This window comes from Macaca fascicularis, chromosome 10 (genome assembly GCF_037993035.2).
Source record: "Macaca fascicularis isolate 582-1 chromosome 10, T2T-MFA8v1.1".
NCBI lineage: Eukaryota > Metazoa > Chordata > Mammalia > Primates > Cercopithecidae > Macaca > Macaca fascicularis.
The window spans coordinates 101,896,054-101,920,399 of record NC_088384.1 but is presented as its reverse complement, the minus strand read 5'-3'; the positions used below and the strand labels follow the sequence as shown (position 1 = coordinate 101,920,399).

At 46.9% G+C, this 24,346-nt stretch overlaps 1 protein-coding gene across 2 annotated transcripts; it reads right to left on the bottom strand.

Moving 5' to 3' along the window:
* Nucleotides 1-1,849: 1,849 nt before the first annotated feature.
* Nucleotides 1,850-24,225, bottom strand: ZSWIM3 (zinc finger SWIM-type containing 3). 2 transcript variants are annotated; one of them, XM_045363034.3, is made up of 2 exons: nucleotides 23,861-24,225; nucleotides 1,850-4,265 (listed from the first exon to the last, which is right to left on the bottom strand). In XM_045363034.3, the coding sequence occupies exons 1-2, from the start codon at nucleotides 24,013-24,015 to the stop codon at nucleotides 2,330-2,332; spliced, it is 2,091 nt and encodes a 696-aa protein (XP_045218969.1). In that variant the 5' UTR covers nucleotides 24,016-24,225; the 3' UTR covers nucleotides 1,850-2,329. The 2 variants fall into 2 exon arrangements, with proteins under 2 accessions (XP_045218969.1, XP_005569242.1); XM_005569185.5 differs by having other exon boundaries at nucleotides 23,942-24,225.
* Between the last annotated feature and the right edge of the window lie 121 nt (nucleotides 24,226-24,346).

The following is a 24,346-nucleotide window of genomic DNA, read 5'->3' as shown; positions in this document are numbered from 1 at the left end:
CGTTACTATGGAAGCTCCTTCAAAGGCAGAAAATGAAAAGGAAAATAAATAGCAATTTTATAGATTTTTTTTTTTTTTTGAGATGGAGTCTCGCACTGTCGCCTGGGGTGGAGTGCAGTGGCACGATCTCGGCTCACTGCGACCTCCACCTCCCAGGTTCAAGCGATGATTCTCCTGCCCCAGCCTCCTGAGTAGCTGGGATTACAGGCACCTGCCACCAAGCCCAGCTGATTTTTTGCATTTTTAGTAGAGATGGGGTTTCACCCTGTTGGCCAGGCTGGTCTCGAACTCCTGACCTCGTGATTCGCCCACCTCAGCCTCCCAAAGTGCTGGGATTACAGGTGTGAGCCACTGCGATTTTTTGTTTTGTTTTGTTCTGTGTATGTGTGTGTGTCAGACTCTAAAGCCCCTGGAGTTTAGGAAACGGTGCATATATAGTCGTAATGCATATTCTACCTTATGAGGAAACTGAGTCCCAGGTCTCAAATTCTACTGCTCCTTCGGGGATCGGGAGCCTAACTTTTAGAGCTGAGGAAATCCAGATCCCCTTAAACAAGCCAAAATTTGGCATTCGCTAGCCCGACCCCCTCCAGTATTCTTCAGAATGGTGTCATGACTTATTTAGGGTCCTACTACACTAGTGTAAGGGCCTACTGACTGGTCTCTTGTCCTCAGTTCCCTTGAAAGATGGCAGACTTAGAAAGCTGGGTGTTTACCAGGCCTTGGAGGATTAAGTTTACCAACTAGCAACATCAAATCAGTGTTGGTACTTTGCATCAACAATGTTATTGGGCCGGGTGCGGTAGGTGATGCCTTTAATCCCAGCACTTTGGGAGGCCGAAGCAGGTGGATTGTCTGAGATGAGGAGTTCAAGACCAGGCAGACCAACATGGTGAAACCCCTTCTCTAAATACAAAAAATTAGCCAGGTGTAGTGGCACATGCTTGTAATCCCAACTACTCGGGAGGCTGAGGCAGGAGAATCGCTTGAACCCAGGAGGCGGAGGTTGCAGTGACCCGAGATTCTGCCATTGCACTCCAGCCTGGGCAACAAGCAACAAGAGCGAAACTCCATCTCATTAGGAAAAAAAGAAAGAAAGAAAAAAAAAAAGGTGCTTACGTAAACCTAGAGGGGAAATTTGGGATTAGAACAGGTCAACATGCTAATTTTTACAGAGGAAACTGAGGTCAAAGAAATTGCCCACAGCTCTCCAGCAAGTTGCTGCCAGTCAAGTCTAAGATTCAGGTTTTTTCCCCCACACCCTCCAGTCTATTTGGCCTCTTCCCGCTAGAACATAAGGCAACCTGAAATCAACCTTGAAAGCTTGGTTGTAGGAAGGGGGCAAGGTAAGAGGCAGATTGCTAAATCCTTGAATGTGAGGCATCAGGTTCTATTTGGCTCCACAACCCCATTAGGTTGCTAATACTGAATTTTCCTTTTTTTTTTTTTTTTTTTGAGATAGAGTCTCATTCTGTCACCAGGCTGGAGTGCAGTGGCGCGATCTAGGCTCACTGCAACCTCTGCCTCCTGGGTTCAAGTGATTCTCCTGCCTCAGTCTCCCAAGTAGCTGGGATTATAGGTGGGCCACCGTGCCTGGCTAATTTTTGTATTTTTAGTAGAACAGGGTTTCACCATGTTGGCCAGGCTGGTCTCGAACTCCTGACCTCAGATGATCCACCCACCTCGACATCCCAAATGCTGGGATTATGGGCATGAGCCACTACGCCCGGCCTCAATTTTCTTTAAAATTAATAAATCCACCCTAGAGCATCCACTTCCTAACTGTAAAGTCGAGTCCTATTGCTATGCAATTCCTCTTCCTTCCCTGATCAAGCAGAACACATTTCCCTTGTTTACTTAATTTTATTAAAAACAACTTTAATATGAATAAAAAGTTACAAATAAGATTCTTCATAAAGAGCAGCAACAGCCAAAGATCATCCTCATTCCCTTTGTCCCTGAAAACAGGCCCTTTTACCAGACCCATTTTGTCTCACCCTATCCTGAGGCAGGGATTCATCTTTGCAGGGCAAATAAGATCTGATCTCAGGGGCTGGGGGAGGAAGAGGGTGACCTTGCAGCACGGAGATAACTTTGGCCTTGAACAACAACTGAGGCTCCCAAGGAATGCCAAAAGTAGGGCTGAAAAGGGCAGATTGAAAGGACTGTCACACAGTGGAGTTCCTTTCCTCTCTACTGTAACAATATTCCTAGCCCTACCTAGGAAGACATTGGCTAAAATGCTGACCCCTAGCATGTCCTGCCCACTTTAAACTCTCACTTCTTCCAAGGAGAAGTGTTTGTGGTCCAATGCCTCAGCTAAAGTGCTTCAATAATGCATCACAGCTGTAGCGGGAGGGAATCCCTCCCCTTCTTCTTGCTTTCCCCAGAGGAAAGGGAGGCTGCCCACATCCTTAAAGTCTCCTGGCTGCTGAACGAACTCAGACGGCTGGGAGGGGTCAGCCCAGATATCCACAATCTTGCGCAGGGTGGAGTAGCGTTCCTCCAGCTCTGGCCCCTCAGTCTGCATGAGCAGGTTTGCTAACTCCCTGCTTAGGTCCTGAATCATGTCGTTCCGTCCCTGCTTCTCAGGCTGGCCTGTGTTTGGGACCACGCTATGATCCTGGAGCTCCCCATTGGGCCCAAGGAGGTGCTGGTACTTCTTCTGCCACCGGCGGCACACCATGGCTTCACCAACCGGCTGCTGGCTGGTGTGCAGCAGAGCCAAAATGTGTCGGCATGGCAGGTGGTACCATTGTTGAAAGGAACAGCTGCAGCTACAGCCATCTTTGCTAACCTGGTGAGAGTCCTCTAGCAGCTGAACGTCCACTGAAGAGCCAGCCATGTCCACTAGCTGGGTGGAGTTCTGTACCACCTCCCACTCATTGTGGCACAGCTTGTAGGCTAGTTCAGAGCCACTCTGGTGCAAGGTGTCCAGCATGCCAACCTGCGAGGGTGGCACCTGTGACCGCTGCTGCACCTGTACCTGCTGTGAGTCTGGCTTGGTCTCTTCTACAGGGAGGCTGGTAAGGCTTTCTCCATAGATTCCAAAAGCCTTCTTGGACTTCAGTGGCACGCTTGCTGGCCGAGCTCTCTTTAACTTGGGAGGAGCTGTGGGCAAGTTCTTCAAGCCTTTGGTATTAAAGAAGTCGATGTAATCCACAAAGCAGAGGATGCAGTCCAGCAGGGACTGCTGTTCCCGAAAGAGGCTTGACACCTTGCTGGTGACAATGTCTAGGCTGTCCATGTAGGTGTTACACGCAAGCAGGCCCTTCCTAACATGCATGTACCACAGCAGTTCACAGGTGAACCAGTGGGCCTGCAGGAAGTTGAAGAGATCCTCATCCAGTAGGGCCTGGGACATCTGGCAGAGATTTTTCAGGCTGGCTTCGGAAGTGACAAACACAGCCTCCCGCAGGGCTTCCTTCATGAGCCTTTTAAAGGATGGATTTGCTGAACTACGATGCAGCTTCTTCTCCAAGAGTCGGGTTGTGTGGTAGATGGAAAGGAGGACGCGGGCAGCAGGAAAGATCTCCTGCAGGATAGCCCGGTGATGGAATGAAGGGTCCACAAAGACCACCTTGACCTTGGGCCAATCGGAGTTGAACTCTGTGAAGATGCTCAGCATCTTGGCCACAGAGGTGGCCGTCTCCGCCTTGAGCACAGCAAAGTGCACCACTCGACTTTCTCGTTCCTTGTTCTCCACCAAGAAAGCATAGAGGATGTGGCCCTGGGTGTTCTCCACCCGGTGTAGCAAGAGATTCTCTGGAAAGCGGATGAACAGGTCACTCATCTTACTGCTCTGGAAGCTGAGTCGGTCCAGGTGTTGGCTGTCACCCACACTAAAGGAAGCCATGGAACCCTCATCTACCTTAAGGAAGTTCTTCATCACTTTTGCTATCTTGGCCAGGTCAGAAGGAGTGATGCCTTCCTGCTCTGGCTTTGAGGACACTTGTACTTTATCTAGGCAAAACGATGGCTCAACCAGGGACTTATCGGCAGTGTCAAGGTCTTTTTTGCTTGTGGGCTGCACAGGCTGGAATCTCTGCAGGCACATTGTCTTTTGAGATTTGCCAGTGGTGTCTCCTCCAAGACTAGCCACTTTAGAGTCACTATGTATGTGCTGTGTGTTCAGTTCACTGATAAATAGTCTATCTAGTCTCTCGTTGTACCTTAGGAGCAAGTACGCTGGGCACATGTCTGCCTCCTGGGTTCTCCTCCTGTTTGACTGGGTCCGAATGCAGACAAATTTCACCTGCACATACCTAGGGAAGGTAGAGGTGACAATGAGAAAGGTGCTGACCATCCCCCACGCCTTATAAAGATAAGACACCCCTTATAAAGATAAGACCCTGAAGGGGTCTGGGTACAGTGGCTCATGCCTATAACCCCAGCACTTTGGGAGGCCGAGGCGGGAGGATCACTTGAGCCCAGGAGTTTGAGACCAGCCTGGGCAACATGGTAAGACCCTGGCTCTAAAAAAATGTAAAAATCGGCCGGGCGCGGTGGCTCAAGCCTGTAATCCCAGCACTTTGGGAGGCCGAGACGGGCGGATCACGAGGTCAGGAGATCGAGACCATCCTGGCTAACACAATGAAACCCCGTCTCCACTAAAAATACAAAAAAATTAGCCGGGCGTGGTGGCGGCACCTGTAGTCCCAGCTACTCGGGAGGCTGAGGCAGGAGAATGGCGGGAACCCGGGAGGCGGAGCTTGCAGTGAGCCGAGATCGCGCCACTGCACTCCAGCCTGGGCGACAGAGCGAGACTCCGCCTCAAAAAAAAAAAAAAAAAAAAAAGTAAAAATCAGCCAGGTGCGGTGATGTGTTCCTGTAGTCCCAGCTATTCAGGAGGCTGAGAAGGGAGGACTGCTTGAGCCTGGGAGGTCAAGCCTGCAGTAAGCCATGTTCATGCCACTGCACTCCAGCCTGGGCAACAGAGTGAGACCCTGTCTCAAAAAAACAAACAAATGGCTGGGCACGGTGGCTCACGCCTGTAATCCCAGCACTTCGGGAGGCCGAGATGGGCAGAGGTCAGGAGTTCAAGACCAGCCTGACCACCAACATGGAGAAACCCTGACTCTACTAAAAGTACAGAATTAGCCGGGCGTGGTGGTGCATGCCTGTAGTCCCAGCTACTCGGGAGGCTGAGGCAGGAGAATCGCTTGAACCTGGGAGGCAGAGGTTGCGGTGAGTTGAGATCGCGCCATTGCACTCCAGCCTGGGCAACAAGAGCAAAATTCTGTCTTAAAACAAAAAAACAAACAAATAGAAAAAACTCCATAGGGCCAAGTGTAGTGGTTCCCAACTGTGGTCCCAACTACTCGGGAGGCTGAGGCTGGAGGATTGCTTGAGTTCAGGAGTTTGAGGCTGCAGTTAACTCTGATTTGTGCCACTGCACTCCAGCCTAAGCAACAGACCAAGAGTCTGTTTTTTTGTTTTTTTTTAAAGTAAAGGATTTATAGGCTGGGCGCGGTGGCTCAAGCCTGTAATCCCAGCACTTTGGGAGGCCGAGACGGGCGGATCACGAGGTCAGGAGATCGAGACCATCCTGGCTAACACAATGAAACCCCGTCTCTACTAAAAATACAAAAAAATTAGCCGGGCGAGGTGGCGGGCGCCTGTAGTCCCAGCTACTCGGGAGGCTGAGGCAGGAGAATGGCGTAAACCCGGGAGGCGGAGCTTGCAGTGAGCCGAGATAGCGCCACTGCACTCCAGCCTGGGCGACAGAGCGAGACTCCGTCTCAAAAAAAAAAAAAATAAAAAATAAAAAAATAAAATAAAGTAAAGGATTTATATATTAATAGAATTAAGGCTGGGCATGGTGGCTCACGCCTGTAATCCCCACACTTTGGGAGGCCAAGGTGGGCAAGTCACAGGTCAGGAGTTTGAGATCAGCCTGGCCAACATAGTGAAACCCCATTTCTGCTAAAAATACAAAAAATTAGCCAGGCGTGGTGGCAGCCACCTGTAATCCCAGCTACTCAGGAGGCTGAGGCAAGAGAATCCCTTGAACCTGGGAGGCGGAGATTGCAGGGAGCCGAGATCATGCCACTGTACTCCAGCCGGGGCGACAGCCCAAGACTCCGTCTCAAAAACAAACAAACGAACAGACAAATAGAATTAAGGAAAGAAGGAAGGCTGGGCGCTGTAGCTTACGCCTGTACCCCAGCACTTTGGGAGGCCAAGGTGGGAGGACTGCTTGAGAACAGCCTGGGCAACACAGCAAGAGACTGTCTCTAATTAAAAAAAAAATGTTGGCCAGGCATGGTGGCTCATGCCTGTAATCCCAGCACTTTGGGAGGCCAAGGCAGATAGATCACGAGGTCAGGAGATTGAGACCATTCTGGCTAACATAGTGAAACCCCATCTCTATTAAAAATACAAAAAATTGGCCGGGCGCGGTGGCTCAAGCCTGTAATCCCAGCACTTTGGGAGGCCGAGGCGGGCGGATCACAAGGTCAGGAGATCGAGACCACAGTGAAACCCCGTCTCTACTAAAAATACAAAAAAAAAAATTAGCCGGGCTTGGTGGCGGGCGCCTGTAGTCCCAGCTACTCAGGAGGCTGAGGCAGGAGAATGGCGGGAACCCGGGAGGCGGAGCTTGCAGTGAGCCGAGATCGCGCCACTGCACTCCAGCCTGGGCAACAGCGTGAGACTCCGTCTCAAAAAAAAAAAAAAAAAAAATACAAAAAATTAGCCGGGTGTGGTGGTGGGCACCTGTACTCCCAGCTACTTGGGAGGCTGAAGCAGAAGAATGGCGTGAACACGGGAGGCGGAGCTTGCAGTGAGCGGAGATCGCACCACAGCATTCCAGCCTGGGCGACAGAGCGAGACTCCGTCTCAAAAAAAATTTTTTTTAAATTAAAATCCCCCCAAATCAGGGCACGTGTTCTCATGATCTCCTGAGGGTTGCATCATGGGGAAAAAAACAATAACAACAACAACAACAACAACAAAATCCCATGAACCAAGAAGAGATTTACATTAACTCTCCAGTCCCAAATTACTCAGCTGTTTCTTTAAGAGTCTCTCCAACTCCAGCTCCCTTCATATTCCTCTACTGCACATTCTCAAGAGAGAATGGAGCCCCAACTCCATTCTCTCTTGGTTGCCATTTGTAGCTGCCAACAATTCACCCTGAGGCAGGACAAGAGGGCAAATAGATAAGCAGCAGCAGCAGAGTGCTCAGTTGGTTACTCCCATTTAAAACGTCCCCATCATTTGCGTATTTTGGGAACTACTGCTGTCTCTTCCTTATCCAGATAGCAAAGATAAAACGAAGCTCCAAGGACATTGGACTAATCAGTGGTTCTCAATTGAACTTTTCAGGGCCTTTTTGGGCTAGAGAATGTTTGGTCCTCCTTTTGAAGAGACAAGGTCACTGCTCATCTTTCTTTTTGAGACAAAGTCTCACTCTGTCACCCAGGCTGGAGTGCAGTGGTGTAATCTCAGCTCGCTGCAACCTCCACCTCCAGGGTTCAAGGGATTCTCCTGCCTCAGCCTACTGAGTAGCTGGGATGATAGGCATGCAGCACTGCACCTGGCTAATTTTTGTATTTTCAGTAGAGTCAGGGTTTCACCATGTTGGCCAGGCTGGTCTCGAACCCCTGATCTCAAGTGATCCACCCACCTCAGCCTCCCAAAGTGCTGAGATTACAGGCATGAGCCACCGCGCTCAGCCTTTGTTTCTTTTTTGAGACAAGGTCTCACTGTTGCCCAGGCTGGTGTCGAACTTCTGGGCTTGAGCAATCCTCCCACCTTAGCCTCCCAAGTAGCTGGGATTACAGGCATGAGCCACTGCACCTGGCTTCTGCTCATGCTACATTTAATGAAAAATGTCCACATCCTAAGAAAATTTGATAATCACTGGGCTAGATGATATCTAGGGTCTTTTCTAGCTTTGTCATTCTAGGCTTAAAGTGATGACTCAAAAGACAGGGGCAGTTAAATTGAGCATCTGTTCTTTTCCTATCTCTATTCAACCAGTTTCAAGGCCCAAATCAGGTGCCACCATCTTAGAAAGCCTTTGTGGATGCCCCCAAGCCACAGTAATTGCTCCTGCCTCTGAATTCATAGCATTTATCTATAAGGCTTAGCAGATTCTCTGGGTGGCTAATGGCTAAAGAGGGGGGACACTGGAGGCTGACTGGATTTGAATGCTGGCTCTACTACTCATAAGCCGTTCAACCTTAGGCAAGTCAATCACCTCTCTGTATACAGTTTCCTCCTCATGAAATGAGATAATCTCATTACGGTTGTTATTAAGATTAAATGAGCCATAGGCAAAATATTTAGTTCAAAGCCTGATTAGGCCTTTTGTTTATGCTAAATACAAGTTAGCTGTTATTATTACAGCTTTTATGCCTTGTGACATTTTCTGAGATGTTTATCCAGTGCTTTTCCAATTGGATGGGGATGTCCTCAAGTGTCAGGACTATTATTCCTCAGGGTAGTCCAAGCCTCTAACACAATGCTGTGCCTTCAGCAGATGCCTTTTTTTTTTTTTTTTGGGATGGAATTTCACTCTTGTTGCCCAGGCTGGAGAGCAATGGCTCGATCTCGACTCACTGCAACCTCCAAACTCCGCCTCCTGGGTTCAAGCGATTCTCCTGCCTCAGCCTCCCGAGTAGCTGGGATTACAGGCATGCGCTACCATGCCCGGCTAATTTTGTATTTTTAGTAGAGATGGGGTTTCACCATGTTGGCCAGGCTGGTCTTGAACTCCCGACCTCAGATGATCCACCCACCTCAGCCTCCCAAAGTGCTGGGATTACAGGTGTGAGCCACTCCGCCCAGCCCAGCAGATGCTTATGGCTGATGTACTGGATGAACGGATCACGGACCACCAATGGGTGGGATGGGTCACACTCCTGCCTCCTCAGGGAGTGCCCCAGTCCAAAGACCAGGGAAGGGGAAAAATATCTGACCCCCGGGCCTGACGTGGCATAGCCTAGAAGCCCTACCTGTACTTTTCCAAATACTCTAATCCAGCTGGTCCAGTTTGCTCACCCTGTGGGGCAAGCTTGGGAAAACAGGATGTGTGAGTCTCACAGTAACAGGGTGGAGGGGCTTGGGGCTGAGAGTGTCTGTACCTATTGCCTACACAGTGTGGGGGTGGTGCCACCTCTAGCTCTGGGCCAGGATGGGTTGGAACAGTCCAGTAGTACAGTGAGGCCAGTGAGGGGTGACCACTGTGTGGTCTCCACTTGTCTCTCCAGCCTTGTTTTCATCACCTTGTTTTTTGTGTCCTAGAAAGACAAAATGCCTACAACTTTGTGTGTTCACCATGCTCTGTCTCACCTTTGTGCATGTTTGTGCCTTTGTCCAGAATGGCCTTCCTACCTTCCCTCCTCACAAAGCTTGCTTATCCTTAAGGACTATGTGCACCCATCATCTTTTCTAGGAAGCCTTCCTCAAGCCCTTAGTTGGGTACCACTCTTCTGCTGACTCGACATCTTAGCCTAACTCTAGCTCGTCAAGTTATATTGACTTTATGTGTACTTAGTGAACATTTGTTGAACTATTCCAAAGGAAGGTACTAATGAGTGCCCACCACAAAGCTCCCTGTACCATTCCTGGCTCCATTTATGTCTGCCCCTTCCAGGGTGGGAACCTGGATATTCTTTTTGATTCTTCTTTCCCACCTACATCCAATAAGTTAACAAGTCTTTATGAGTTCCCCCCACCACTGCTACATGTATTGAGGATTTATTATATAGCCAACTACATTAAGCCCCCAATGTGCATTATTTTATAGTAGGAAAAGGATTCTGTTATCATCTACATTTTACAGATGGGAAAACAAGCTTAAAGAGGTTCTCAAGGATGAGAATCTGGGATTTAATCCTCCAGCTAAGACCTGGGGACATGGGATTTATACTGCTTGCTTATCTGCAGTCTGACTAGTTAACCATTATGCTGCCTGTCTTCCTTCAAAATATTTATCCTTTCTCTGAATTCCCACTTTTACCCCCTCATCTTGACTCCCAACACATTGGACAGGTTCAAAACTTCCTTAAGGATCTCTAAACATACTGTGTTTTTTTATTTGTTTTAGTTTTGAGACAGAGATTCATTTTGTTGCCCAAGCTGTAGTGGTGCGATCTTGACTCACTGCAACCTCCACCTCCTGGGTTCAAGCGATTCTTCTACCTCAGCCTCCCAAGTAGCTGGGATTATAGGTGCCTGCCACCATGCCTGGCTATTTTTTTTCTTTTTTTTTTTTTTTTTTAGTAGAGATGGGGTTTCACTCCTGTGTAATCTCTCCCCTGACTAGACTTTGAGAGTAGAGACTCTGTAGCCTTTTGAACAACTTGTACAGTGTTTGGTACACAGAATTCAGTAAATGTTTGAAATTAAACAAATGACTTGTCCAAAGTTATATTCGGTAAGAGTAATAGTGCTAGGTCTAGGAATCATGTCTTCTAAGAGAATTCTATCCCAGTGATCTTCCTATTATACTACTTACGTTATAGGAAGTACTTTTTATGCCTCAGTCATTCATTTGACATTCATAGAGCACCTATTATGTGCCAGACACTGGAAACACCAATGGCTCCTTTACCTCTGTAGTTACAGTAGAAAACCACAAACATCTACAGAGTAAATTGGAAGGAAGCAAGACTGGCTGACCCCCTCCAGATCCTGGCTAAGTGCTGTTAGATATAAGCACTAAAGGATATTCAGGAAAGTATAAAACCTTGTCCCCATCTTGAAGGGAGTTTATGCCTTTACCAGGGAGACAATAAGTACAGATGAATATAACTATAGTGCTCAACGAATTCTTGCAAAAGATTTCTGCACTTCAATACACGTTATATCTCAATAGAAGATTAAGGTAAACAGAAAAAATAACTTCAACCTAGCACTCATTAAGTTTGGAATTCATGATGCAAACAACAGCAGCTTGCATCATGACTTCCAATAACTGGGCGCCGTGGCTCACACCTGTAATCACAGCATTTTGGGAGGCCAAGGTAGGTGGACCACTTGAGGCCAAGAGTTGGTGACCAGCCTGGCCAACATAGAGAAACTCCATCTCTACTAAAAAATCAAAAAATTAGCCAGGCATGCTGATACACACCTGAAATCCCAGCTACTCAGGTGGCTGAGACAGGAGAATCACTTGAACCCGGGAGGCAGAGGTTGCAGTGAGTCAAGATAGTGCCACTGCACTCCAGCTTGGGTGACAGAGTGAGACTATTTCAAAAAAGTAAAAAAAATAAATAAATTCCACTTAGCTATGTGACCTTGGTTAAGTCACTTCACTTCCTCTAAGCCTCCAATTTCTTATCCCTCTATATACGGAAATACCAATATGAATAATCAGTACCACTTAAAGTAAATTAATTTAAAAGGCTATAGCAGGAATTGTCAGTTGCCAACTCAACATCCTTTGTCCTTTCTTTTCTATTTTCTTCAGTTGTCATTCCTCCCTCATATAGCTACTTGCTTCAGAGCTAGTCTAAGCCAATTAAGGTAATTGTATTAGGAATGGGCATGGATATTGGCCCAATTCGGGACAAAGAAACATGATAGGAAATCGGCAGGAAACCAAGGCAGGCTTTTTTTTTTTTGAGATGGAGTCTCCCTCTGTCACCCAGGCTGGGGTGCACTGGCACGGTCTTGGCTCACTGCAACCTCCACCTCCCGCGTTCAAGCGATTCTCCTGCCTCAGCCTCCTGAGTAGCTAGAATTACAGGCGTGTGCCACCACACCCGGCTAATTTTCGTATTTTTAGTAGAGATGGGGTTTTACCATATTGGTCAGGCTGGTCTTGAACTCCTGACCTCGTGATCTGCCTGCCTCAGCCTCCCAAAGTGCTGGGATTACAGGCGTGAGCCACCACACTCGGCCTTTTTTTTTTTTTTTGAGACGGAGTCTTGCTCTGTTGCCCAGGCTGGAGTACATTGGCACGATCTCAACTCACTGCAACCTTCGCTTCCTGGGTTCCAGCAAATCTCCTGGCTTAGCCTCCCGAGTAGCTGGGATTACAGGCGCCCGCCACCATGCCTGACTAATTTTTGTAGTTTTAGTAGAGACGGGGTTTCACCGTGTTGGCCAGGCTGGTCTTGAACTCCTGACCTCGTGATCTGCCTGCCTCGGCCTCCCAAAGCACTGGGATTACAGGCGTGAGCCACCACGCCTGGCACGGAAGGCTTTTTCTTCTGGATGTCACTCCTGCATTTGTGCCACGAGGGGAGCTTTCCTAAGGACAAAGCTGAGACCTGAACATGGCAGAGTGGAAAAATGCAGAGTCCAGGTCACTGAGACAACGACCTTTGGAGGCCCACCTCTGGGCTTCTAAGTAACTGCAATAAGCCATTTTGAGTCACGGTTTTCAGCTAATTGCAGCCAAAAACATACCCAGAAACATTTCTTTCTTTTTTTTTTTTTTTTCTTTTGAGACAGAGTTTCGCTCTTATTGCCCAGTCTGGAGTGCAGTGGCATGATCTCGCCTCACTGCAACCCCTGCCTCGCAGATTCAAGTGATTCTCCTGTCTCAGTCTCCCGAGTAGCTGGGATTACAGGCGCCCACCATCACGTCTGGCTAATTTTTTGTACTTTCAGTTGTGACAGGGTTTCACCATGTGGCCAGGCTGGTTTTGAACTCCAGGCCTCAAGCAATCCAACCGTCTTGGCCTCCCAAAGTGCTAGGATTACAGGTGTGAGCCACCAGGCCCGGCCACCCAGAAACATTTCATAGGGAATAGTGATAAATAAGATCTGGGTGGAACTTTACCTTTAAAAATGAGACTAAAATTATAAAGTTAATATTATATTTAGCAGGGCCTGGCGCAGTAGCTCACGCCTGTAATCCCAGCACTTTGGGAGGCTGAGACGGGTGGATCACCCGAGGTCAGGAGTTCAAGAGGAGCCTGACCAACATGGTGAAACCCTATCTCTACAAAAATTAGCTGGGTGTGGTGGCTCGTGCCTGTAATCCCAGCCACTCAAGAGGCTGAGGCAGGAGAATTGCTTGCACCAGGAGGCAAAGGTTGCAGTGAGCCGAGATCGCACCACTTCACTCCAGCCTGGGTGACAAAACAAGACCCTGTCTCAAAATATAATTATAATAATTATTATTATATTTAGCAAAAGTAGGTTATAATGGCAGCTATATGCCAATTCTCAGAATAATCAAAGAATGACTTAAAGCAACTATTCTTTTCCTAGTATAGTTTTCCTAAACACTAGGCCAGGTGCAGTGGTTCACGCCTGTAATCCCAACACTTTGGGAGACCAAGGCTGGTGGATCACCTGAGGTCAGGAGTTCAAGACCAGCCTGGCCAATATGGTGAAATCCCGTCTCTACTAAAATACAAAAATTAGCCGGGTGCGGTGGCGCATGCCTGTAATCCCAGCTACTCAGGAGGCCGAGGTTGCAGTAAGCCAAGTTTGCGCCACTGCACTCCAGCCTGGACAAGAGAGCAAAACTCTGTCTTTTAAAAAAAAAAAAAAAATCATAAACACTATACTTCATTTCCTGTCTCACTTTTGCAACATACAAAGGATGGTTTTGCCAAAATATTCCTGAGCTTTACTAAGTTTCCCAAGGGCTTAATTTTTCCTAAGCAAATCCTCTACTTTTCAAGTTTTTGTCATCTCATCATCCTTGTTGATTTCCCCTCTTCCTTTGTTAACTGGTATAAGGCTGAAAGTTTTCTATCATCACTTTCAGGGATTTCGCCCTCCTCCTACAACTTTTGGGAGATGTGCCATTTCAGTCTGCAGTCAGTTTTATTTACATTTGTATTACCTTGATGCTTAATGTATCTCTTCGTCAGCCAGAAATTGACTACCAAACATGTTAATTGGACTGGCAGGGATAAGCAGAGGGATGGTTAAGTAGCGACTAATTTTATAAGTAGTTTGTTAGCAAGATTTTTGTGTGATGACTTTTGCTTTTCTATATAGCCTTGTAACTATGGATACATGGATAATAAAAACTCTCATAACAAAGGTCCTGCCAAAGGTGCTGTAGGATTAACTGAGACAATGCTTGTAAAGTTCCTAGCAGAGAAGGAATGAGCTCCAACAAAGTGTTTGCAAATGGTGGCTGTTAACCTGAATAGCAATGGAGAGAGACAGCCAGTACTTTAACCCCTCAAATGGCATAACAAAAAGAAAAACAACCGTCATAAAAATATGAGAGGGGAAACTGGGCATAAAGTCACAGACTCTTCCCAGTTGATAGCGATGTTTCAAGAAAAATGAAAGTGGAGGCCACAGTTTAGATATACTCCAAGGCCAACTGCCCACAGCCACATAGCCAGAATTTAAGATATCCTGATTCCCTGAAATGCTAGCTCTGATCAATCATAAACAGAACACAAAGTTTTACATCCTTGTCAGCATGATTCAGTAAAATTAAAGGAATCAGTTATAGACAAAACAGTTTGAACAGCTCTACTGGCTGTAAACAGAATGTTAATGTATAACAGCCAATCACAAAAAAGGTCAAAATACTTTCTTCCTTAGGCTTTATTAGCACTGCCCTTACTACAGTGACTGGAGTGTCTTACCAATCTCCAACTGTTCTTTTGTGGGCATAATAAAAATTTTTCTGGCCAGGTGTGGTGGCTTATGCCTGTAATCCCAGAACTTTGAGAGGCTGAGGTGGGTGGATCACTTGAGATCAGGAGTTCGAGACCAGCCTGGTCAACATGGTGAAACCCTGTCTCTACTAAAACTACAAAAATTAGCCCGGCATGGTGGCAGGCACCTGTAATCCCAGCTGCTCAGGAGGCTGAGGCAGGGGAATCGCTGGAACCTGGGAGGCGGAGGTTGCAGTGAGCTGAGATAGCGCCACTGCGCTCCAGCCTGGGCGACAAGAGCGAGACTCCATCTCAAAGAAAAAAAAAAAAAAAATTCTAACTTGATCTGATTTTATTTTTTTGACATGCACTTTTGGTCATTTAGTGGTAATTCCCAGAGCACATACCTTTGACTCTTTTTCAAATAACTACCGCTTTCTATTATATACTATAGTTACAGCTTCAGCAAACATTTACTGAGCACTGTTTTAGCTGCTACATGCATTTTCCTTTCCTTTTCTTCTTTCTTTTGTTGAGACAAGGTCTCTGTTGCTCAGGTAGGAGTGCAGTGGTGCAAACATGGCTCACTGTAGCTTCAAACTTCTGGGCTCAAGTGATCCTCCGGCTTCAGCTTCCTGAGTAGCTGGGACCACAAAAGCATGCCACCACGACCAGTTAATTTATTTTTTTTGTAGAAATGGGGTCTCGCCATGTTGCCCAGGCTCGTCTTGAACTTCTGGGCTCAAGCAATCCTCCCACCTTGGTCTCCCAAGTGCTGGGATTACAGGCATGAGCCACTGCCCCTAGCTTGAATTTTCTTAATCATCACCACACCCTTCTCATTTTGTAAAGGACAAAACTGTGTAAGTTTTGCCCAAGGTCAAGGGCAAAGGGGGTCTCTTTTACTCCAGAGCTCCAACCGTTAGGCCAGCTTTTCTAGAAAAAGAATTCCCAATGACCTTTACATCTGCCATAGCCACCCATATAATATTTGCACTATTGTTTTCAATTTTTTTTTTTTTTTTGAGATAGGAGTCTTGCTCTGTCACCCAGACTGGAGTGCTGTGGTGTGATCTCAGCTCACTGCAACCTCTGCCGGGTTCAAGTGATCCTCCTGCCTCAGCCCCGAGTAGCTGGGATTACAGGTGCCAATCACCACACCCGGCTAATCTGTGTATTTTTAGTAGAGATGGTTTCACCATGTTGGCCAGGCTGGTCTTAAACTCCTGGGCTCAAGCAATCCTCTCACTTTGGCCTCCCAAGTGCTGAGATTACAGGCATGAGCCACTGCCCCCTAGCCTGAATTTTTTTTTTTTTTTTTTTTTGAGACGACGTCTCACTCTGTTGCCCAGGCTGAAGTGCAATGGCGTGATCTTGGCTCACTGCAACCTCTGCCTCCCAGGTTCCAGCGATTCTCCTGCCTCAGCCTCCCGAGTAGCTGGGATTACATGCGCCGGCCACCACGCCTGGCTAATTTTTGTCTTTTTAGTAGAGATGGGGTTTCACCATATTGACCATGGCTGGTCTCAAACTCCTGACCTCAGGTGATCCGCCTGCCTTGGCCTCCCAAAGTGCTGGGATTACAAGCGTGAGCCACCATGCCCGCTGTGAATTTTCCTAATCATCGTCACACCCTTCTCATTTCGTAAAGGATGAAACTATATCAAGAGGTTAAGTTTTGCCCAAGGTCAAGGGCAAAGGCAGTCTCTTTTACTCCAGCAGTCTTCCTTTTAACCATTAGGCCAGCTTTTCCAGATAAAGAATTGCCAATCACCTTTACATCTGCCATAGCCACTCATATAATATTTGCACTATTCTTTTCTTTTCTTTTTTTCTTTTGAAATGAAGTCTCACTCTGTCACCCAGGCTGGAGTGTAGTGGTGTGATCTTGGCTCACTGCAAGCTCTGCCTCCCGGGTTCATGCCATTCTCCTGCCTCAGCCTCCCGAGTAGCTGGGACTATAGGCGCCCGCCACCAAGCCTGGATAATTTTTTTTTTTTGAGACAGAGTTTTGCTCTTGTTGCCTAGGCTGGAGTGTAATGGTGTGATCTCAGCTCACTGCAACCTCTGCCTCCCGGGTTCAAGTGATTCTCCTGCCTCAGCCTCCCAAGTAGCTGGGATTGCAGGTGTAAGCCACCATGCCCGGCTATTTTTTGTATTTTTAGTAGAGATGGGGTTTTGCCATATTGGCCAGGCTGGTCTTGAACTCCTGACCTCAGGTGTCTACCCACCTTGGCCTCCCAAAGTGCTGGGATTATAGGTGTGAGCCACTGCGCCCGGCTACATGCCCGGCTAATTATTTTGTATTTTTAGTAGAGATGGGGTTTCTCTGTGTTAGCCAGGATGGTCTCGATCTCCTGACCTCGTGATCCGCCTGCCTCAGCCTCCCAAAGTGCTGGTATTACAGGCATGAGCCACCGCACCCGGTCCTGCCCTATTTTCAAAAAGTTTTTTGAGATGGAGTCTCACTCTGTCACCCAGGCTGGAGTGCAGTGGCGTGATCTCAGCTCACTGCAACCTCCGCCTCTCAGGTTCAAGGGATCCTCCTGTCTTAGCCCCCTGAGTAGCTGGGATTATAGATGCCCACCACAGCACCTGGCTAATTTATGTATTTTTAGTAGAGATGGTTTCACCATGTTGGGCAGGCTGGTCTCGAACTCCCGACTTCAAGTGATTCACCTGCCTCAGCCTCCCAAAGTGCTGGGATTACAGGTGTGCACCACCACATCCAGCTGTAAATGGTTTTCTTTAAATTAGTTTACTTGCTTTACTTTGCTTATCAAGGAACTTTATGTCTACATATTCACGTAAGTATTAATATCATCTCACCTGACCACCCAGTAATATGTGTATTTGACTGCAGAAACATGTACTAAATTACCTCCTAAAAACATTTTCCCCACCAACCCTCCAGTCCTCCAAGACATCCATGTATTACTCAAAAAGCCCAAGACAGTGAGCTCTGCACAGAGCCAGTGTGCAATAAATGATCCAAGAATGTCCTTTATAACATCACAACTAGCAGTCAACTTGTTTCTGCGAAAGACCTGTGCTGCTCATGAATTCACTGCCTCCTAAGCTACCTCAGTCCACTACTGTCCTCAGGGGTGGAGCTAACAATTTACCCATCTTTGTACTCTAGCTCATCTTTGTACTCCTGGCCCATGGTAAACACGTAGCCTCTTACCACAAGTTTGTTGAGGGAAAAACGGACAAGTGACATTAGAAAACTATTAGAGCCCAGTGGCTAAGTACAACAATGAAGAGCTCTGTCAGTAGATAGGCTGGGTCTAATCTTCATTTCTTTTTGTTATTGTTTTGAGACAGTCTCGCTCTGCTGCTCAGGCTGGAGTGCAGTGGTGCCATCTCAGCTCACTTAAGCCTCCTCTTCCTGGGTTAAAGCGATTCTCCTGCCTCAGCCTCCTGAGTAGCTGGGATTACAGATGCGCACCACCACGCCTGGCTAATTTTTTTATTTTTAGTAGAGACAGGGTTTCAGCATGTTGGCCTGGCTGGTCTCGAACTCCTGACCTCCAGTGATCTGTCCACCCTGGCCTCCCAAAGTGCTGGGATTACAGACATGAGCCACTGCGCCTGGCCCTAAACTATTTGTCTCTTAATGTTTGACTTCTCCTGGCTCTGTCTCCCCATCTGTAAAATAATACAATATTTATGGACTAGTTTCTGTCTACAAGCCACTGCTGTTAGCACTTTACTTGTATTAACTAATTTAACGGGAATAGCAAAATTTGCCTCTGACAAGGTTATTCAGAGAACCAGGTCAGAATGTGCTTTGTAAAGTATCTGCAAAATCTCAGGGCTGACAGTTGTTTCTGAGCAAGAGCCTGCATTGGTTCAGGGTGTCAACCAGCACCCCCACCCTGTTCCTGACAACCAGAATAAGTGTCACCATCACCCCTCCACATGGCACCCTGGGTTTGTCCTTTGGAGCTCTACTACCACCTTAACGAAATTATTATTTCTGTGATTATAGATTAGTATTTGTCTCCACAAGACCAGAGATTCAATTTATATTTTTCAACAACATATCTCCAGACACTAGCATGCAGTAACTTTTTAGTCAACAATTGCAATAAATAAATAAATAAATACATAAAAATAAAGGAAATAAACAGAAGTCAAATCAAACTGCCCACACAGTGGGATAATATCCAAGATATATTGATAAGTGAGAAGAGCCAGGTCCAGCAGGTACAGAAGGCTATGTCTAAATAGTATGCTGCCACTGTGTTAAAACAACAAAAAGATGCATATGCATATACAAGACATGTTTGTTTAGCCTCAGTATCTCTCAGGAAGGTAACGCTGCTTGTGTCTACATAATGCAGTGGGCCAGGCACAGTGACTCATGCCTGTAATCCTAGCACTTTGGGAGGCCGAGAAGGGAGGATCGCTTGAGCCTAGGAGTTCAATATCAGTTTGGGCAACATAGTGAGACCTCGTCTCTACAAAAATAAAAATAAATAAATAAATAGGCTGGGCATGGCAGTTCACAGCTGTAATCCCAGCCCTTTGGAAGGCTGAGACGGGTGTATCACTTGAGGTCAGGAGTTCCACACCAGCCTAGCCAACATGGCGAAACCTACTAAAAGTACAACAAAACTCTACTAAAAATACAACAATTGGCCGGCGCGGTGGCTCAAGCCTGTAATCCCAGCACTTTGGGAGGCCGAGACGGGCGGATCATGAGGTCAGCAGATCCAGACCATCCTGGCTAACCCGGTGAAACCCCGTCTCTACTAAAAAATACAAAAAACTAGCCGGGCAAGGTGGCGGGCGCCTGTAGTCCCAGCTACTCGGGAGGCTGAGGCAGGAGAATGGCGTAAACCCGGGAGGCGGAGCTTGCAGTGAGCTGAGATCCGGCCACTGCATTCCAGCCTAGGCGACAGAGCGAGACTCCGTCTCAAAAAAAAAAAAAAAGTACAACAATTAGCCAGGCGTGGTGGTGCATGCCTGTAGTCCCAGCTCCTTGGGAAGCTGAGGCAGGAGAATCACTTGAACCCGGGAGGCAGAGGTTGCAGTGAGCCAAGATCGCGCCACTGCACTCCAGCCGGGGTGACAGACCAAGACTCTATCTCAAAATAAGTAAGTAAGTAAATAAATAAATAAATAAATATGGATAAAAAAGATAATACAGGCTGGGCACAGTGGCTCACACCTATAATCCCAGCACTTTGGGAGGCCGAGGTGGGTGGATGAGGTCAGGAGATCAAGACCATCCTGGCAAACATGGTGGAACCCTGTCTCCACTAAAAATACAAAAATTAGCTGGGTGTGGGGTGCGTGCATGTAATCTCGGGAGGCTGAGGCAGGAGAATTGCTTGAACCAGGGAGTCAAAAGTTGCAGTGAGCTGAGATCACGCCACTGCACTCCAGCCTGGCAACAGAGTGAAACTCCATCTCAAAAAAAAAAAAAAAAAAAAGCTAACACAGTGGAAATGACCCTTTTAGTCCCTTCTGTTCTGTACTGTTTGAAAAAATTTCTTAATTATGTTAACCACTCAAAAACAAAAACACTTTTTATTTATTTATTTTGAGACAGAGTCTCACTGTGTCACCCAGGCTGGAGAGTAGTGGCATGATCTCGACTCACTGCAACCTCTGCCTCTTGGGTTCAAGTGACTGAATTGTGCCTGGCCCCAAAACACTTTTAAAATTGTTCACCTTTAAAAACAAAAATAGGTCCAGCATGGTGGCTCACATCTGTAATCCCAGCACTTTGGGAGGCCGAGGCAGGAGGACAGCTTGAGGCTAGGAGTTCAAGACCAGCCTGGGCAACATAGCAAGACCCTGTCTCAACACAAAAAATAAAAAAATTTTAAAAAAATTAGCCTGGCATGGGGGTGCATGCCTGTAGTCCTAGCTACTTAGGAGGCTGAGGTAGTATGATTACTTGAGGCCAGAATTTCAAGGTTACAGTGAACTATGATCCTCCCACTGTACTCTATCCTGGGCAACAGAGCGAGACCTTGTGTTCTAAAACAAACAAAACAAACCCCAACCCACCAACCTGCTTATCAACCTTCCAATTTCCTTTCCTGCTGCTCCAGCATAAATCCTTCCTTCTAACTAAGCAGGTCTCCTCATGGCTTTTGTATGTGCGTGCAAACATACATCACTGCTTTTTTTTTTTTTTTTTTTTTTTTTTGAGACAGGATCTTACTCTGTTGTTGCCCAGGCTAGAATGTAGTGTGCAGTGGTGCGATCATAGCTCACTGCAACCTCTTACTCCTGGGATCAAGTAATCCTCCTGCCTCAGACTCCAGAGTAGCTGGTACTACAGGCACGCACTACTATACCTGGCTACTTTTTGTATTTTTTGTAGAGATGGGGTTTTGGCATATTGCCCAGGCTGGTCTAGAATTCCTGGCCTCATTCCATCTGCCTGCCTCAGCCTACCAAAGTGCTGGAATTATAGGTGTGAGCCGCCACGAGTGGCCCCTAATTTTAAAATTTTTTTGTGGAGATGGGGATCTCATTTTGTTGCCCAGGCTGGTCTTGAACTCTTGATTTCAAGCAATCTCCCTGTCTCAGCTTCCCAAAGTATTAGGATTACAAGTGTGAGCCACTGTGCCCAGCCCATCACTGTTTTCTAATTGAAGTACATCATGTTTACATCTGCACTGACTCACACCATTTTTCCCTCCAGGATATTAATCTTTTTGTGGCAGGCAGAATGGTCCCTTGAAGATGTCCTTGTCCTAATCCTAGAATCTGTGAATATGTTAGGTTACATGGCAAAGGAGAATTAAGGTTGCAGATAGAATTAAGGTTGCTATCAGCTGACTTGAAAATAGGGAAATTATCTGGGATTATCTGGGTAGGCCCAATATAATCATGAGGATCCTGAAAAGTGGAAAAGGGCCGGGCACAGTGGCTCACGCCTGTAATCCCAGCACTTTGGGAGGCCGAGGCAGGTGGATCACCTGAGGTTAGGAGTTCAAGACCAGCCTGACCAACATGGAGAAACCCCATCTCTACTAAAAATACAAAATTAGCCGGGGTGGTGGCGCATGCCTGTAATCCAAGCTACTCGGGAGGCTGAGGCAGGAGAATCGCTTGAACCCGGGAAGCAGAGGTTGCGGTGAGCCGAGACTCTAGCCTGGGCAAAAAGAGCAAAACTCTATCTCAAAAAAAAAAAAAAAAAAAAAGTGGAAAAGGGAGGCAGAAGAGGGAGTCAGAGACGTGATGACAGAAATAAGGTCAGAGTGATATGATGACTCAACCTGCTACTGCTGGCTTTGAAGATGGAGGAAGGGGGCCATGACCCAAGGTGCGCTGGGCAGCCTCTAGGAGGTGGAAAGGAAAGGAAATGGATTCTTTTTTTTTTTCTTGCAGCACCTATTTCCCTGAATCACATGGTTAGTACTTGCTAACTCACTCATTCAATAATGATTTAATGCCTGCTATGGGCCACACCTTGTGCTAGACACTGGATATGGTCTTCCTGAAGGGTGTTTAGGGGCAACTGTGATTTTTTTTTTTTTTTTTGTATTCTTCTCATTGCTTAGTAAGGTCTTACCCATAAAGGACAAGGTCCAAACACCTCACAATGGTCACTAGAGACCCTTAGACTGCAAATGACTTAATCTCCCGCCAAACATGGCATCCCTCACTGTTACTCTAACATGCCACCTTCTTTCATGTATCTTTGTCTTTGCTCCTGCAGGTCCTTCTGCACAGCAACTTCTGGTCAAATGCCTCCATGCTACTCAGTAATTAACCACAGATCTACTCTAGCACTCTACATTCATTCACAGCCCAGGGAAACCATCAATTCCAGTGTGAAGACTTTCCCCACCTCCCAGGCATTTGTCATTTCTTTCTCTGCACATTTCTTCTTTCTTTCTTTTTTTTTTGCACATTCCTTTTAAAGCATTTATCACATGCCAGTTTGCTTGAGTTCAAGTTTATCCTAGTTCTCTGGGGATAGTCTGAACACTTATTCATCTTTATGTCATCTATACCCAGCATAACACTGGACTTCAGAATAATGGAAAGAATATAGCCTGGCTCTCTAATTGAGGAGCTTTGGTTGAGTATTTCAATCCAAGTCTCAAACTCGGATATGCTTTAACTCTGAGTTGGCCCGCATGCTCTGAGTTAAAATTTGAACTGATATTCAATTTTTTTTAATGGAAAAATCCACATAAAGTGTGGATTTCTGATAACTCTTGCCCCAAATTCTGGCAACACTAGATCTTTATTTTCATATGGCAGCCATCAGCTGGAGCTGATTAGATGGCATCTGCTCTCCATTTTGCCCATTTCACACTTCTGTTGTCCCTAGCACAAAGACCTGGTGTTGGTTGCTATTTCATCATTCTTTTTCTTAAAGTAAAATTCGAAGTTAAAACTTTATTACACTAGGCTGTTTCACCTAAGCCCTGAAGGCATTTGAGTTTTCAACTCCTGTCTTAACTTATAAGCCTGACTTCTCATCTGTCAAATGGGAAAAAATAACGTTTATCTATAATTCTGAAAAAAAAGCCCTGCAGGGTAAAGCATGCATAGAGAACACTGCCTGGCACATGGAAAGTGTTTGAAAAACGGTTGATATAAGGAGCTCAAAAACCATTTACAAAATGAATGAATAGGCCAGGCGCAGTGGCTCATGCCTGTTAATCCTAACACCTTGATACGCTGAAAGATCGCTTGAGTCCAGGAGTCTGGGAACAGCCTGGCCAACATAACAAGACCTAGTCTCTACAAAAATAAAAAATAATTAGCCAGGCATGGTGGCTACTTGGAGCCACCATGCCTGGCTACTTGGGAGGCTGAGGTGGGAGGATCGCTTGAGCCCAGCAGTTGAAGGTTCAGTGAGCTGATTGTGCCACTGCACTCCAGCCTGGGGGACAGAGTGAGACCCTGTTTCAACAAATATATATGAACTAAAAATTGAATGAATGAATGAACGAACATTCAAATGACCATATGACTGTTTTGTAAAGAGGAGACTGAGGAAGGAAATTATCACCAAGGTGTTTTTATCCGTTTATGAAAGCCATACTTTGTATTTGGGTTGTGGCAGCTGCTCAAAACAATGGCAGAAACTGCAGTTATAAATTCCAGAAAAGCCTATGGATGGAGTGAAAGTGAAGTGGGTGGTCAAAAACCGACGGCCGTGGAGGCTTAGCTCTCTTCACAAGGTACACAACAGGTGCTCAATGAGTGCCTGTTGAATGAATGGCCACGCAGCCCAAAGCGTGCCTAAGCATCCCCTCCTCCTCCAGGCAGCCCTCCGGAGTTCCAGCCTCCTCCCCACCCTCCTGCCCCGCCCCGCCCCGCCCGCCCGCCCTTACAGGATGTCCTCGCGGATGGAGGTGCCATGGTTGAGGTTGTGGAAGCGGACGGAGACGCAGTCCCTGAGAATGAAGGAGCACCTGTTCTCCCTTTTGTAGGCGCTGAAGCACTCCTTGAAGTCCTCATAGGTCTTGAAGCAGCTGCCCAGCTCCATGGCCGCCCCCACAACCCACACCAGGGGCTGGTCCCAGCCCAGGCCCAAGATCACACCAGGGGTCAAAGGTCACACTATGAGGGTTTATGGGCTGGCGTGGGCCCAGAATGCCTTAAGGGTCCGCCCAACTGGGTGGCTTATTCTGGAAGTCAGGAGGAGCCCTAGGCCTGACCGGGTTACAAGAGGAAGGGGGTGTATTTGCTATCTGACGGGGGAAATGACACTCAGTCCATATTATCCAGTCTCGAGGTTCCGCCCCCTCAGCGACATATCCAGTCACACACAGGATTCGCAGATTGGCATTCATTGTCTCCAATTGCTAGAGAAAAAG

Bases quoted from the DNA above. Each gene is read 5' to 3' on its own strand.
- ZSWIM3 (XM_045363034.3), bottom strand. From the start codon at position 24,015: ATGGAGCTGGGCAGCTGCTTCAAGACCTATGAGGACTTCAAGGAGTGC. The intron at 4,266-23,860 runs GTAAGGGCGGGC...TACCTTCCCTAG, and splicing joins TCCATCCGCGAGGACATCCT to GTATGTGCAGGTGAAATTTG.